This window comes from Enhydra lutris, unplaced genomic scaffold (assembly GCF_002288905.1).
Source record: "Enhydra lutris kenyoni isolate GAN:26980312 unplaced genomic scaffold, ASM228890v2 scaffoldscaffold37, whole genome shotgun sequence".
Lineage (NCBI taxonomy): Eukaryota > Metazoa > Chordata > Mammalia > Carnivora > Mustelidae > Enhydra > Enhydra lutris.
This window is the reverse complement of record NW_019154121.1, coordinates 22,443,296-22,459,525: the sequence shown is the minus strand read 5'-3', so window position 1 is coordinate 22,459,525 and position 16,230 is coordinate 22,443,296. Positions and strand designations below refer to the sequence as shown.

The 16,230-nt window shown below is 39.0% G+C and overlaps 1 protein-coding gene across 1 annotated transcript in view; it reads right to left on the bottom strand.

Moving 5' to 3' along the window:
* Positions 1 to 16,230, bottom strand: part of LOC111154419 (p21 (RAC1) activated kinase 1) — a 96,503-nt gene that overhangs the window by 23,125 nt on the left and 57,148 nt on the right. Inside the window, exons 8-11 of the mRNA XM_022514006.1 lie at positions 15,692 to 15,755; positions 11,761 to 11,809; positions 5,904 to 6,016; positions 2,293 to 2,410 (exon numbers count right to left, since the gene is read on the bottom strand). Of these exons, the coding sequence (XP_022369714.1) occupies positions 2,293 to 2,410; positions 5,904 to 6,016; positions 11,761 to 11,809; positions 15,692 to 15,755 (344 nt within the window). The remainder of the gene's footprint in view (positions 1 to 2,292; positions 2,411 to 5,903; positions 6,017 to 11,760; positions 11,810 to 15,691; positions 15,756 to 16,230) is intronic.

The window sequence follows — 16,230 nt, the reverse complement described above, 5'->3', positions numbered from 1 at the left end:
AAAAAAAAAAAACAGCATTTTTCACAGGGCTAGAACAGACAACCCTAAAATTCATATGGAAGCAAAAAAGATTCCAAATATACAAAGCAACCTTGAAAAAGAAAAGCAAAGCTGAAGGCATCACAATCCTGGGTTTCAAGTTATACTACAAACCCACAGTAATCAAAATGGTATGGTACTGGCACAAAAACCAGACACACAGATCATGGAACAGAATAGAAAATCCAGAAACGAACCCACAACTATATGGCCAGTTAATCATCAATAAAGCAGGAAATAATATTGAATGGAAATAAAGACAGTCTCAAAAAATGGTGTTGGGAAGACTGGACAACATGCAGATGAATGAAACTGGACAACTTTCTTACACCATACATAATAAATTCAAAATGGATGAAAGACCTAAATGTGACACATGAAGCCATAAAAATCCTAGAGGAGAACACAGGCAGTAACCTCTTTGGTATTGGCCATAGCAACTTCTTACTAGACATATCTCCTGAGGCAAGGGAAACAAAAACAAAAATAAACTACTGGGACTTCATCAAAATCAGAAGCTCTGCACAGCAAAGGAAACAATCAACAAAACTAAAAGAGAACCTATGAAGTGGGAGAATATATTTGCAAATGACATATCTGATAGTATCCAAAATATATAAAGAACTTATAAAACACAACAGCCAAAAAACAATCCAATTAAAACATGGACAGAAGACATGAATACACATTTTACCCAAGAAGATACACAGATGGCCAACAGACACATGAAAAGATGTTCAACATCACTGATCATAAAGGAAATACACACCAAAACTACAATGAGATATCACTTGCCCCTCTTACAATGGCTAAAATCAACATTGCAAGAAACAACAGGTATTGGCGAGGATGTAGAGAAAGGGAAACCCTCTGGCACTGTTGGTGAGAATGCAAACTGGTCTGGCTACTCTGGAAAACAGTATGGAGTTTCCTATGATATAGCAATTGCACTACTAGATATTTACCCAAAGAATACAAAAATACTAATTCAAAGGGATACATGCACCCTGATGTTTTTAGCAGCATTATCTACGACAGCCAAATTATGGAAAAAGCCCTAGTGTCTACCACCCAATGAATGGGTAGAGAAGAGGTGGTGTGTGTGTGTGTGTGTGTGTGTGTGTGTGATGGAATATTACTCAGCTATAAAAAATATTGAAACTGCCATTTGCAATGACGTGGCTTGAACTAGACAGTATTATGCTAAGCGAAATAAAATAGAGAAAGACAAATACCATATGATTTCACTCATATGTAGAATTTAAGAAACAAAACAAGAGGAAAAAAAAAAGAGAGGCAAACCATGAAATAGACTCTTAACTATAGAGAATGAACTGATGGTTCCCAGAGGGGAGGTGAATGGGAGAATGGGTTGAACAGGGGATGTGGATTAAGGAATACACTTGCTGAGATGAGCACTGGATGACGTATGGAAATACTGAATCACTATATTGAACACCTGAAGCTAATATTACACTGTGCGTTAACTGACTGGAATTTAATTGAAAAGTTTTTAAAAATGTGGCTATCCCCTGAGGACATTGCTTCTCAAAGAGGCTTTGTAAAGAGGTGTTTTTTTTCCCATTACACCAGCATATTACAGACCTTAGACATTCAACAGCAATGAAAAGAAAAGAAAATACCTACTTGTGTTTCATTTTCTATTTCTTTTGCTTGAAACTATTTTGCCCTAGATTTTTCCATGGCTTGCTTTTTTGTATATTCAGATCTTTATTCAAATCTATGGCAAAACCGTCCCTGACTACTCTAAAATAGTACCTCCTCTGTCATTACTTTCTTACTCTGTTTTTATTTCCTTCAGAGCACATGAAGAAAATAGTAAAGTATAATAAAATTATAATTAAAAAATATATCCATATAAAGAGGAAAATACTGCAAAGCATTTACAGCAGTCACCTTTAAGATTGAAATTGAGTGACTTTACATATACATGTAATATCTGATTTTTCTACAATGGGTATATACTTTTATCATCAGAATAAAGTTATCTTGTTTTTAATTTTATTTTTTTTCAGTGTTCCAAAATTCATTGTTTATGCAGCACACCCAGTGCTAGAATAAAGTTATCTTTAAAGAACAGGTCAGAGTGATAGAAATTTCAAAACAGATAAACAGAAGAATAATTTCTCCCACCTCCAGTGTCCAGGCTGAGATCCCATCGGGAGCAGAACTTTGACAGACATTGATATAAAGGCCACTTCATGCTCAAGGCTGGTTGGCCACTGGCCTTACCTCACGGCAGACAGCTGCAATCTGGCCTTCATCCATGCAAGTTTCTGTCACCACATCTGTCAAAGAACCTCCAGCCAAGTATTCCATGACAACCCACAGCTCATCTCCCACGAGGTAACTGTAGGAGTACAGATAAAGTGTAAGAAGGAACAGAGTACATTGAGCCATAGCCCTGGGTTTCAAAGGCTAAGCATATACACAGAGTGAACCTACATCTCCAACAGCTTTGGAAAGGTCTAGGGTTCTTTATCCTGGGGAGAAGCAATCTGGGGAACAGAAATACTAACTTGATTATCTCTTAAGGATTCTCCTGGAGAAAACAAAGCAGACTGTTCTGTGAAGCCCCGAATGGCAGAACTAAGATCACTAGGTTGAAGATATAATACAATTATATTTCATCACAACACAAAGTAATGTTTCTCAAAATTCGGCACGATTCTCACACCTCTAGAAGCATCAAGGCAGAGAGCACCCAAACATCTGACAAAGATGGGAATCCATGTTTCCAACATTAGGGAAAGTCCCTAAATGTCCTTCAGAGTTCTACTAAATCTGAGCTCCATGAGAGCAAATACTGGGTCTTGTTCAAGACTATCCCCAGAGTCCAACACTATAGATGCCAATATTTACTGAGTAAAGCAATGAGCAAAATAAAAGATAATTGATTGTAAATATTAAATGAAACAATGGCTATAAAAGCCATTTAAAAGCTATAAAGTATTATACACAAAGTCATTATGCTGGCAATGATCTCCATTTTGAGCATCTCTGATTCTAGGAATGAAATGAATTCAAGCTGCAGAGCCAAAGCCCCTTCTGGTAAGCCAAGGGCTGCCATTTAGTACTGTCCCCTACAGAGTTTATGGAGACATGAGTTAGAACCACTAGTATCACTCAGGGACTAGATCACTCAGCACTACTGTGTGAAAAATTAAAAAAAAAAAAAAAAATCACTTAGCCCCTCTGGTCAGTTTCTTTAGCTGCAGGGTAAGATAAATGAAGAGAAGAATAGCCCAGAGCCCTACAGACTCTTCTGCTAGCTTCAGACAAAGGAGCTATAATGGCTTAAACTGTGCGGTATGGCATCTTATTGTCATCCTGATATTGGGACTACTGCTGGGCAGACGGAGAGACTGTTAAAAAAAAAAAAAATGGCCTCCAGCAAAGGGTAAAGATTTGAATCCTATTCTCTTGATTCTGAACCTAGTACTCTTTCAGTAGATTCTATATTCTTTGTAACTAAAAGTCTTGGTTTTTTTAATTTCCAGGAAGTATATATATGACAGATTAGGGTGTTCTTTAACAATCTCTTTTGAGAGAGATTATAAGGACTTGGACCAAAAGATAATTTAGGACTGGGTAAAAGGCCCTCCACTGGCATGAGCCTATTTCTTCCCTGACAAAGAATGCCCATTATGTCCTCTTACCCAATTTCTTTAAAGCACGTCAAGGAGGCATCTGTCAGCTTGGACTGATTGGAGGAAGAAATATGAGGGTCCAAGAGACCTCTGGACACTGACAAAGAAGAGCCTCTTTTTTTTTTTTTTAAGATTTTATTTATTTATTTGACAGACAGAGATCACAAGTAGGCAGAGAGGCAGGCAGAGAGAGGAGGAAGCAGGCTCCCCGCAGAACAGAGATCCTGATGAGGGGCTTGATCCCAGCACTCTGGGATCATGACCCGAGCAGAAGGCAGAGGCTTTAACCCACTGAGCCACCCAGGCGCCCCCAAAGAAGAGCCTCTTTACCTGGGTCTAACATGTCACTGTTAAAGCTAAGACAATGTACAACCAGATTCAGATTGTCCCAAAAACTCTGTGGCTCTATACTGTGCCAAGGTACCTTCAAAAACAGTCTCTCAAGGTAAAGCCTCAGAGCATCACATATTTGGTGAAGAACAAATATGGTTGGCATTCTCTTCTGAGTCAACTCAAAAAACCAAAGATTTTCCACTGCAATACCTTCACTTAATGCTCAGGGTAAGGATACCCACTTCTGTCCCCCAACAGGAGCTCCTAGGTATTTTCTTTTTCCTCATGCCAGACTAGGAGTTATTTGAGGGCATGGATTTACTTTTATTTTCACAGTACAAGCCTCTGGAAACACCAACAAAGGCTCAACTGATAAATTTATACATCTTCTAATCTTATTCCCAGAGCACAAATTCCTTCAACAACATGGTCATGCATTTTATTGTTTAGATACCTCCAGAGAGAGGAGACTCAATTTTTTTTTATGCCCATATCCTTATTAGGAGCTATCATTTTTCCTTATCCTGAGCCAAAATCTGGTAGCCTTATAGCCTTCAGTACTTTGTCCAAGTTATATTCTTTATGTAATATGTTCTTCAAAGAGATGGGAGGGTGAATAATAACTTCCAGAGAATTTTTCAGAGTCAGTCATGATCCCCATCATGGAGAAACAATCATCCCTCAGAAAGGAAGAAGGCTTTATTCACTATACTTATCAACATTATGTGCTGGGAAAGTCAAAGTCCAACTCCCTTCCTCTTTAAAGAAACTGAGGCTTACCAATGTTTTAGATGCAAAACAAGAAATCTGGCAGAATCTGGCAGGAATGAAATATAGATGGCAATGCAACATAGATAATAAAGGAATTAGACTCCAAGACTTAGTCCAGTATCACCTCCACCGGTGATGTTTCTGAAATAGGCAAGAAGCTCACATTCTTTTTCATATACAGGAGAAAAGAACATGATATGATGGAAAGGGCATGGATGTTGGTGCTAGGAATATTCAAATCCCAAACCCTCATTTACTACTTACTGGCTTACTGGCCTTGGACAAGTTATAAACTTCTATGAACCTCAGTTTCTTCACCAGTAAAATACAGATAATAAACTCTACCTCACAATGTGTTCATCAAAGTGTTTGGTGCAAAGTAAAGCATAACACAAATGTTAGCTGTAACCACTATCATTATGTTGAAGACCAGAATTCTCATGAGCTGGAATAATGGATGGAAATAATCAAAATGGGATTTAATGATGGTTACTAAAAAGTTCTACATTACCAGTTTAATGCAAAAAAAAAAAAAAAAAAGGGCAGGGGATCAGAGATTTTAACTGACTGTAAACTCACAATGGGTCAACAATGAAACAAGCTTCCTAAAAATAAAACAATGAATGAAATCATTAGGTGATGTAGAGTTTAGAACAAAAGAGAAGTCTTACTCTTTCCATACTGGTCAAATCTCAAATGAAACTAATGACTGTCAAATTTTAAGAGCTAAGACAAACTGGAAGTTTTTCAGGAGGGTGAGCAGGATAAGGAAAGATCTAGGATGTAAAATGATTTAAAGACCTACATGTCTGACTCTGGCAGATGTGCTGAAGGGCCTCTCCGAGGCAGAATAGACAGTTCTAGGATCAGGTGTTAGAAGCTACAGGGTGGCAGGGTTCATCTAACCCAGAAGGACTACAGAGCAATCAGAAGTGTCCAGCAGGATACAAGGTTGGAGGCAGAGAGCCAAGCATCGTAGAAGATTCTCAAATGGAGGCAGTTCAGAGTGCTGGTGGTGCCTCCTCCTCTAGCTCCACCATCCATCAGTTCCAAAGGCCAATCTCTGTGACAGGACCTATCAGTCCATACCTGTCCAAGTAGTTCACGATATTTGGGTTCTTGTTTTCCCTCATGACCAGGATCTCATTAATAATCAGCTCTTTCTTCGGCTGCTGCTGAAGGTTCATCTGCTTAATGGCCACCTGAAATCAGAGTACATTCAATGTGCAACCAGTCACTCTACTTTTACTGAGCAACAACTTAGTACAAGATCTTAAGCATGAAGGAGACAGAGATGAATAAAATACAGTCTTAGCCCTTACAGAATTTGCATAAACCAATATAGTCAATATGAGGTTTCCAGACCAGCAGCATCAACATCATTTAGAAACTTGCCGGAAATAAAAAAATTTAGGTCCCATTTTAATAAACACTTCAGGTGATTCTGATATGCAACAAAGTTTGACAATCAAACTCTCCACTAATAAAATATTTGTATGAGAAAAATACTTTAAAAAAATCACAATATAAAACAGGTATGCTGGTGGGCACCTGGGTGGCTCAGTCTGTTAAGTGCTGACTCTGGATTTTGGCTCAGGTCATGATCTCAGGGTTGTGAGATCAAGCCCTGCATCAGGTTCCGCACTGAGTCTGGAGCCTGCTTAAGATTCTTTCCCTCTCTCCCTCTGCCCCTCTGCTCCCCTGCTAGTGTTCTCTCTCTCTCTCTCTTTCTGAGAAAGAAAGAAAGGAAAAAAGAAAGAGAGAGGGATTGAGGGAGAAAGAGAAAAAAAGAAAAAAAAGCAGTATGCTATAACAAAAGCCCATACAAAGCACTATAGAAACACAACGGAGGAAGAACTCTTTCTATCTGACAATGATAGAGAGGCTTCATAAAGGGGGAGAGTAATTTCTGAGCTTGCTGTGGAAAGATGAGTCAGAATTGACACTGAGAAAAGGGGGATGAGATCCCTAATATTCATGTATCAAAAAGAACTTCATAGGCTTTTTATCTATAGAAATAAATGAATTCCCAAAGCCCTTATGCATCCATTTCTTCTATGTGTCAAGTACTAGGTAAGGTATTCTCAGGTTTACTTTACTTAATCCTCAGAGATACCCTATGGAATAACTATTACTATGGATTCCTTTTGACAGATAAGGAGATCATGATTCTGAGAGGATATGTGACTTGCATACACAGCTATTTAGTAGCAAAGTCATGATTAGAACCCTTGAGAGTGATGCCAATTTATTGTGTACACATGGCCAGATTAATCTTCCCCACAGTACACATTTGATAACACTCTCCCCTGCTCAAAAATCATAAATGGCTTCTGTTTGCCTAGAAATGTTCCTCAGCCCAACATTCAAAGTTCTCAAGATCTTTCCTCCCACTGCATTCCTTGACATACTATGATCTGATCTTCTCTCCACTTGGAGTACCTTGCATGCTTTTCACATGTTCAAAAGCTATTTATCCTTTGTGTCAGGCCAAAAGAAACCTTATTCTCTAAACCAGATAGGCTTTTTTTCTTCTTTAAAGCCTCATAAGTTCATATTTATACCTCTCTTAGGGAACTTACCACATAAACTACCTTCAGGATGATTAGCTGGAGTGTGTATCTCTAGAAGCTATAAGCTAGAGAGCTCATCTGAAAACTCAGAATCCCTGGTACCAAGCACAGGACCTGACACACAGTGACTGTTTGTGGAAATATTTGTGGAAATGAAGACAGAAAGAGAGAATTCAGTGGGTTGATAAGTACTTTGTTTTTATTTATTTATTTTTTTAAGATTATTTATTTATTTATTTGACAGAGAGATCACAAGTAGGCAGAGAAGCAAGCAGAGAGAGGGGAGGAAGCAGGCTCCCTGCTGAGCAGAGAGCCCGATGTGGGGCTCGATCCCAGGACCCTGGGATCATGACCTGAGCTGAAGGCAGAGGCTTTAACCCACTGAGCCACCCAGGCGCCCCAGTACTTTGTTTTTAAACCATAAATAGTTCCAGCGACAGGCTACTCTATTCCATAGGAGAACTTACACTATTTGCTAAATGTTTATTCCCTAGAGATATTTTTCCTGCTTAACAGAAAAGAACATGAACACCTAAAAGAACAAGTAAATCAGTCTTTCCAGAAGCAGCAAGAAGTGTAAAAAAAAAAAAAAAAAAAATGAATAATACTTATTTTTATGGGGGAAAAAAAAACCCTGCCTCTTATTTCTTAAGCATAAGCTGTCTTCTGCAGAGATCTAGTTCATTGGGAAGAACAGAAATGATTCTTTTAAACACTTTGACTACTTCCATCACTTACCCCAAGTGAGACGAATTTGCTTTGGAGTGGAGTCTCCTATCAGGTTAGGCTTCTGGTCTGGCTGTAGCTTTCTATAATGTTTGATTATTAGCTTTTTCTAATGTCTGAAGAGTAACACACTGATGTAAAGATATATTACATGAACTATAGTGAGCCCTTAAAACATATATTAAGATCTGGAGGCAAAGGAGTGCCTTTGGAGTTCATCTGGCCATCCTAGAGGATAGGAAAGGGCTTATGAAACTCAAAGAGGTCACTGCTGGAAGCAGCAAGAGAGATGACTGGCCGGCAGAGGATAACATAGAGGTGGTGGCAAGATACTAGGGGTCCTTTTCAATATTCACTAACTATGGGCTAGGCTAAATGTCCTTCACCCATTCAGTCCCTTTTAGGCTAGCACAGAGCATTCTTATAACTGAAAAAGAACTGGGTTTGAGTGCTGAAGACCTAAGCTCTGGGTCTATCATTTACTGACACTGACCAATCACAAGCTCTCTGTGCCTCAGTCTCTCCATCAATACACCGAGGATAATAACCCCAATCGTGGTTCCCCTCTTTGCAGGATTATTTTGAGAACTAAATAGGAGATAGCAGCCAATGTGTTACTCAAATATAAGTAAAAATTTTAAATAATAAAGGAAGACAACAATGCAAACTGTAGTAACAACTGCATTTGGGAAGTATCTGGTACTGAGCATCAAGAATGACAACATCAACAGGAACAACAACAAAAACCAGCCACCTTCCCGCCAATACTGTTTATGCAATGCTTACTTATGTGCCAGGGGCTATGTCTGGTACTCTAGTAACGTTACTTCAGTAATAGCTAACAACAACCCTCCAAGTAAAATTCATTATCTGTATTTTCAGGAAAGGGAATGGAAACTGAGGCGTACAAGAAAATTGCCCAACATCATAATCAATGCCCTCAGGTCCATTTGACTCCAAAGTCTCTTCCAGTCTATTCTTTCTATTAAACACTCTCCCTCTAAAAATGGGCTTGCAAAATAATTGTGTAACTGGGAGACTTCCTGGCACTAACGTGCTAAGCTTCCTAGACGTGATGGACAATACTTCTGCTCTTCCCTGGTGGATAACCCCCAATGAGCACTCACTCACAAAGACTTGAGAGCATCTCGCCAACCCCACTAAAGATCTATACTCCCTGGGGCAGGAAATGAGGCCTTCTGGACCGCACTGCATTAGCCACACTAATGGACTTGCTTCCATTCATAGTTTTGTAACCACAGGCAGGCATATGGTGAAGTCAAGTTTCTGTTTCCTGCGGCCAACTTCTCATACATGCAGGCTCCAGGCCTCTCCAGCAACTGCCCATCACTGTCTCCCACCAAGAGCTGTAGGGTCCCAGAGGCCAGAAACATGACAAAGGGACCTAGAACCTACTCTTAGTTCTGCTGTGGCTTTGCAGTCCGGAAAGCAAGGTTTAGGCTTTAAAATCAAGATTCTAACCCCATCCTTGCTGACTGCTTGTTGCATAAACCTGCAAAAGTTATTTAAACTCCCTCAGCCTCAAATTTCTAATCAGTAAGAAGGAAATAATATTATCTACTTCACAGGGTTCTTCTTAGGATCAGTATAACCACCTCTTTTCTATCTCTGCCTCCAATTCACCATGTTTAAAACTGGCACAATGATACCATCCTTCCTTACTCACCATTACTTTAATGCAGGCTCCCATCCTCCAATCTGTTCTCCATACTATAAGACTTCCACATGTATCCAATGGAAAGTGTGGCCTCTAACACTTATATATGATTTTAATGTCTGTGTGCCTGCAGAGGACTCAATATTTCACATGGTTCTTAGCACAAAGTGTGGCATAAGGCTCATCTTCAGCAATTGCTTTGTGGAACATATAAAAACTAATAAATATGTAATTTTTCTGTATGTAAATATGTAACTTTAATACTTAAAGTTTATGATGTATTTTCACATACACTGCTTTAATGAATTCTTTCAACACTTTTGGTAGGTATATGTTATCATGCACATTTTGTAAATAAATAAAATTCAGGCTTAGGGAAGTCAAATAACCTGCCCAAAATTACATAAGTAACAGTAAACATCTAGGTTGTTGAATTTTCATCTCAATGAACAATGAATAAATCCTTAATCATAATAATTACCCTCAACAGAGCCTCAATATTTGGTCTAGATGCTTATAAATGACTCACAAGAGCAAGGTGAAATATGTGCTAATCCTATTAAACTTGCTTTTTACAGTATACCAGGGGGTTTCAATTACCAAACATATACAAGCAGATCCTAGTAGCCTCGCTCCAACGAGCCCAACTCTGTGACCGGAACAGGAGGTCTCTCTCACAACCTCTGAGGCCTGGCACTCTATGAACTAAGGACTTCCTTGGGCCACTCCCTTTCACAGCATATCTGTCAACACTCCTGCTCTGCAACCAAAGAGTAGAGTGCAAGAAAACCTCCAGTACTCTATATTCCCTTCATGGTTTCCTTCTGCTACAGATCTTGGGTCACCAGTTCTTAGCAATAAAGTCAGAGCTCTTCCAGCGTAATGAAATGAAGGAGACAAAGAGGTGCCTCCAAATGAGGACTTTAATGTCAATGGGAATCCTGGGCACAGAGTAAAGGAAGGATTATGAATCAAGAGACATGTTTAAATCTCTTCCACACCAGGAGCACCTGTTTGGCTCAGTCAGTTGAACGTCCAACTCCTGATTTCGGCTCAGGTCATGATCTCAGGGTTGTGGGATTGAGCCCTGTACAGGGCTCCATGCTTGGCATGGAGTCTGCTTGGGATTCTCTCTCTTCCTCCCCCTCCACCCCTCCCCACTGCTCACTTGCTCACTCTAAATAAATAAATACATAAATAAATCTTTTTTTTTTTTTTTTTTTTTTTTGTCAGAGAGAGAGGGAGAGAGAGCAAGCACAGGCAGACAGAATGGCAGGCAGAGGCAGAGGGAGAAGCAGGCTCCCCGCCAAGCAAGGAGCCCGATATGGGACTCGATCCCAGGACGCTGGGATCATGACCTGAGCCGAAGGCAGCTGCTTAACCAACTGAGCCACCCAGGCGTCCCCATAAATAAATCTTTAAAGAAAAAAAAAGTTAAATTTCTTTCATATCAGATTCCTCTACCAAACACTAAACGTATATACACAACAGTCCACTAGGCAATTCCACAAGAGGGTCTCTCAGGCATTATCCAACTTCTTTAACCATATACCTTTACTTTCTCCTTGACCAGGATCACTCAGTTGTGAGTCATCCTCACATTCAGTCACTCACCAAATTCTGTCAAATCCACCTAAGTACCTCTCAAATCCAGCCACTTCCCTCCATTCATACTATGCTACCACCTTAGTCCAAACCATCATCTCTCACCTAGAATTACACAATAACCGCCTGACTCACCTGCTCCAAGCTTATCTCCTCCAATCTGTTCCCCACACCGTAGCCGCAAAGACTTTTTCCAAAATCTGTAAGTTTCATCATGTTACTACTCTGTTTAGTTCTAGTCTGCCATAGTAAGAAAACAGAAGTATCCCTACTGAGCTAGGAAGGACTAAAAATTAACCAAAATAAGAATAAGAATAACAACCCAGTAGAACTGAAAGAGCAATAGTTGGTGGTTAATACTCACCTCCTGTCCTGTGGCCACATCCATTGCAGTGTACACAGTGCCTGAAGCACTGAACGACAGGTGAGAGAGAGAGAAAAAAAAAACAGCGATTAAATGAAGTGACATTTGTCAAATGCATCTCTATATACAATCTGGCAATGCAAGTGTTAATAATAATAGCAGCAAAAATAATCCTCCCCAACACCTCTTCCCCCTACTCTACTCTCATATGTGAGAGACAGTATGAGGTAGAAAGAGAATACAGGCTCTAGTGGCCAAAAGACCTAAGTTTTAGTCTGAAGCATCTACCTAGTAACTGCTAGCTATATGACCTTGAACAAGTTAATTTCTCTGAGCTTTACTTTCCTCATTTGGTAAAGATAAGAAATAAGAGAATTTGAATCATTTAGTTCATAAAGCACTTAGCCAAGTGCCTAGAATATAAAATAGGTCTTCAATATAGGCTAGTTTCCTGCTCTTACTTCTTCTCCTCTTCTCCATCATCCTTGATGGATGATTGGTCCTATTCTCTCATCATCCCCTTCTTTAACCCTCTATGGCCTCAAACTCTTCATCTGTAAATCTCGGTAAGATGAGATCTATAATTTTCAACCAGGGGTGAGGAGTGAGAAGAAAGTGGCCCAAGAGAAATTTTCAGAATGATGTTGGGGGATAGCTTATATTTTAAGCAAGAAGGGGTATAGACTTCTGGGGTAACACTAATGATCTGTTTCTTAATGTAGGTACTGGTTACATGGGTGTGTTTTTTTTTTTTTTTTTTTTTAAAGATTTTATTTATTTATTTGTCAGAGAGAGAGAGGGAGAGAGAGCAAGCACAGGCAGACAGAATGGCAGGCAGAGGCAGAGGGAGAAGGAGGCTCCCTGATGAGCAAGGAGCCCGATGTGGGTGTGTTTGTTTTTTAAAAATTCATTGAGTTGTACACTTGTGTGTGTTATATTCAATTATAATTCATATTAAAAAACTATAACAACTAAAAAACTAGAAAAATAATCTCATGGTGCCTTTCCAGCTTTTACATTATGAACCTTTAGAACAGTGTTTTCAATCATTTATCATAGAAGAGAATATGTGAGTTTTATTTTGCAGTTTATATTGTAAAATAGGTTTTTACTTTTTCAAACATGAACTATTAAATGTTTTTTCAAATGCATATGCTCCTAGAAAATCTGATCTAATTCTTACCCCATCTCCAAGGTAAAAATAATCTCACTATACATACACATGCATATAATGTACATACATACACAAACATATACACACTCACACATACAAACAGAAAGAGAGTAGGAGGAAGGGAGGCGAGAAATACTATGAATAATGCTAGGAAAGCAATCATATCCATTCTACATATCTGAAAACTTCACTTTGTGCCTCTATAATCATGAGCCCTGTATATTCGTAGATGAGTGATATATAACAATATTGTAACTATACAATCCATACATCAGATTTATTTTTTATGTATTAATAAAATGCATTCCAGGCAAGCCCTGAGATTATGCTATCCAGGGAAGTCAGGTCAATTTAGGGGGAAAAATCACTTGTAAGTATGCCTTGCAGCTAGGAATTATGGTCACCAGCTTCCATACCACCACTCTTTAGTTGGAAGCCTACCTACATGCCAGGAAATTGTGATCCTAAGATATGGGCTATAAGAATTGGATTATTTGTATTGGCAGTTACCTTCCCATTGCCTTATCATTCTATCTTTAGCCATTTTCTGTCATAAAGCTGGTATCTATCATCCTACACCCATCCTCCCCATCCTACTAGAAGCATCATTCTTAAAGGGCAAATATGCCCAGGCCCCAGGGGACTGTACATTTTGGGACTATGTCTCCATGATTACAGAGGTCTAGAAGTCAGGTCCACTGGTTATTTCTACCTTGAAAAGATATATGAATTCTAGGTCCAAAAAAAAAAAAAAATCTTTAGGTCTTAAAGGGAAAAAACAAGCAAAAAATATAATAGTACCAATCCATCATATTTGTGTAGCATGTATTTCTTTTAACTTTTTTTAAGTAGGCTCCATGCCCAACATGGGCTTGAACTCATTGCCCTGAGATCAAGACTCGCATGCTCTACTGACTGAGACAGGCAGGCATCCTGGCATTTGTATTTTAAAAACATGGAATAGGTGCTTAATAAATATTTCATTCCTCCCCTAGCACTAACAGAACTGTCAAGTAAGCAACGGAAAAAACATTTTGCAGATGTTGCCTATTTATGGGCCTCATACATCTGAATGAATAAAAGGTCAGAAGTTCTGGAGGTGAAAGACTCTTGAGTCCACAACCTCTCCCTTAAATTTATGGACAAAGAAATTGAAGTCCATAAATGGGATCTAACTTGCCCACAGTTGTCTGTGTATCTTTCTGCTACATTCTTAATATCTCAATGTAATAACTAAAGGAAATGCCATCCCAGATTATTTTGAGGCAAGGAAAATAATTTCTCTTCAAGGTTAACTACCTTATACCAGTTCAGACTCACAAAAGCATGTCTAGTAGGAAAAGGGCTGGACCAGGAAAAGATAAGATCCAGGGTGATTTCAAGGATTAAATTAAACAACAGATGCAAATAACAGATGTAAGCTGTAGAATGCTGTACAGATACGTCATTATATAATGCAATATTTTATCTTATTTTCAAATGGTCTTAGACGCACAAGAAACAAAACTGAAACAAAACTTCAAAGACTTCATTAGCAACAATGCTTTCATGAAATTAACACTCCTGAGTTTTCTACAAATCAGATGCTTTCTTCCCTAATTTCTTTTTAATTTTAGCTATTTGGGTAGGCCTGTTGAAATCTCATTATTTTGCTTTTTTATACAGAGGTATAAAGTAATCTGCACAAATCTTAAGTGTATAACTTGATGATTTTTCAATATCTAAAAACCCATGTGTTCACCACAAAGATCATCCCCAAAAGCTCCTTATGCTCCTTCCCAATGCACATGCCTTTCCCAGACACAACCATTATTCTGACTTCTATTAGCATAAATTAGTTCTGCCTGTTCTTGAACTTCATGTAAACAAAATCATACAGTTTCTGGTCTTTTATATCTGGCTTCTTTTGCTCAAAACAATGTTAAAACAATTTTAAGACTTATCGTAGTATATTATAATTTTGTGTTTGACAGTCTCTTTCCATAAACATGGTCTTTGAAGACAGACTCTGTGTCCGATTCATAGCTGTATTCATACTGTCTAGCACATAAACTCAGGTAAGATCTGCTGAGTTCAATACATTGACGGCAACATGCGAGATGCAGAGAAGAAATCAGAGAGCAGCCATGAATCCTGGCATCCACCAAGAAAAACAGGTCCCTTTACACTAGCAGAGGGGTCTGTGGTTCTGAGCCTTCCATTTCATATTAGGGCTGGTAAGTCTCAGTGCCAGGTAAACCGGGTTAATCTGAAAAAGCAGAGCTGTAATCTGGGAAGCAGGTTTTGTGCTATCAAAGTAAATGGTTTTTGCTTTCTCACTGAATGATTATTTTTAGCAACATGGTCAGCTAATGGCACATCTCTCAAACTAAGCATAATTGGGGACGCCTGGGTGGCTCAGTTGGTTGGACGACTGCCTTCAGCTCAGGTCATGATCCCGGGGTCCCGGGATCGAGTCCCACATCGGGCTCCCAGCTCCATGGGGAGTCTGCTTCTCCCTCTGACCTTCTCCTTGCTCATGCTTCTCTCACTGTCTCTCTCTCAAATAAATAAATAAAATCTTTAAAAAAAAAAACAAAAAAACTAAGCATAATTGTGCCAAACCTGAAGTCAGCCTAACATAACACCTCCAGATGGGTCAGGGACAAGGTAGAGAAAGAACAAGGTTTATGAGAGGCAAAACAAAAGCAAAATCATATATACCAGCATACACATTTTTAAGTCATTTCTCTAGGGAAAGAAAATGCCCCTACTAACCCTTGTCCAATCTTCTCAAACCGTGTATATTTCTTCTTAGGATCGCCCACACTCACTATGCTCCCTTTGAAAGAAACAGAGACCATGAATCATTTTTTTCCCAATCAAGATACAAAACAGGCCCCATATTCCCCCAAACCCTGCAGCTGGAAGGATTAAAGAACTACCTCCAATGCCCAAAGCCATGCTAAGCAGGTCCTTAGATTTTACCTGTAAGTTCCAACCAAAAGTTTCATCTCCTTACTGTTTTTATTCACAGTATTCATTCATTTTTAAATTCATTCATTCAATAAACACTTACTCACTTAATATGCTCACTTACTATGTACCAAGCCCTATGCCGAATACTAAGAATAAAGGAATAGATAAGGCACAGTTAAAACAGTCCCTCCTCTCAAGAAGCTCAGTCTCATGTAAGCATAAAGTTCTATGAAAATACAATTGTTGCAATCCAGAAAGAGGCATAAAATACAGACTGGAAAGGCTTCAGAAAGTAAGTGATATCTGGACTGATTTTTATAGGATAAGCAGGAGTTAGC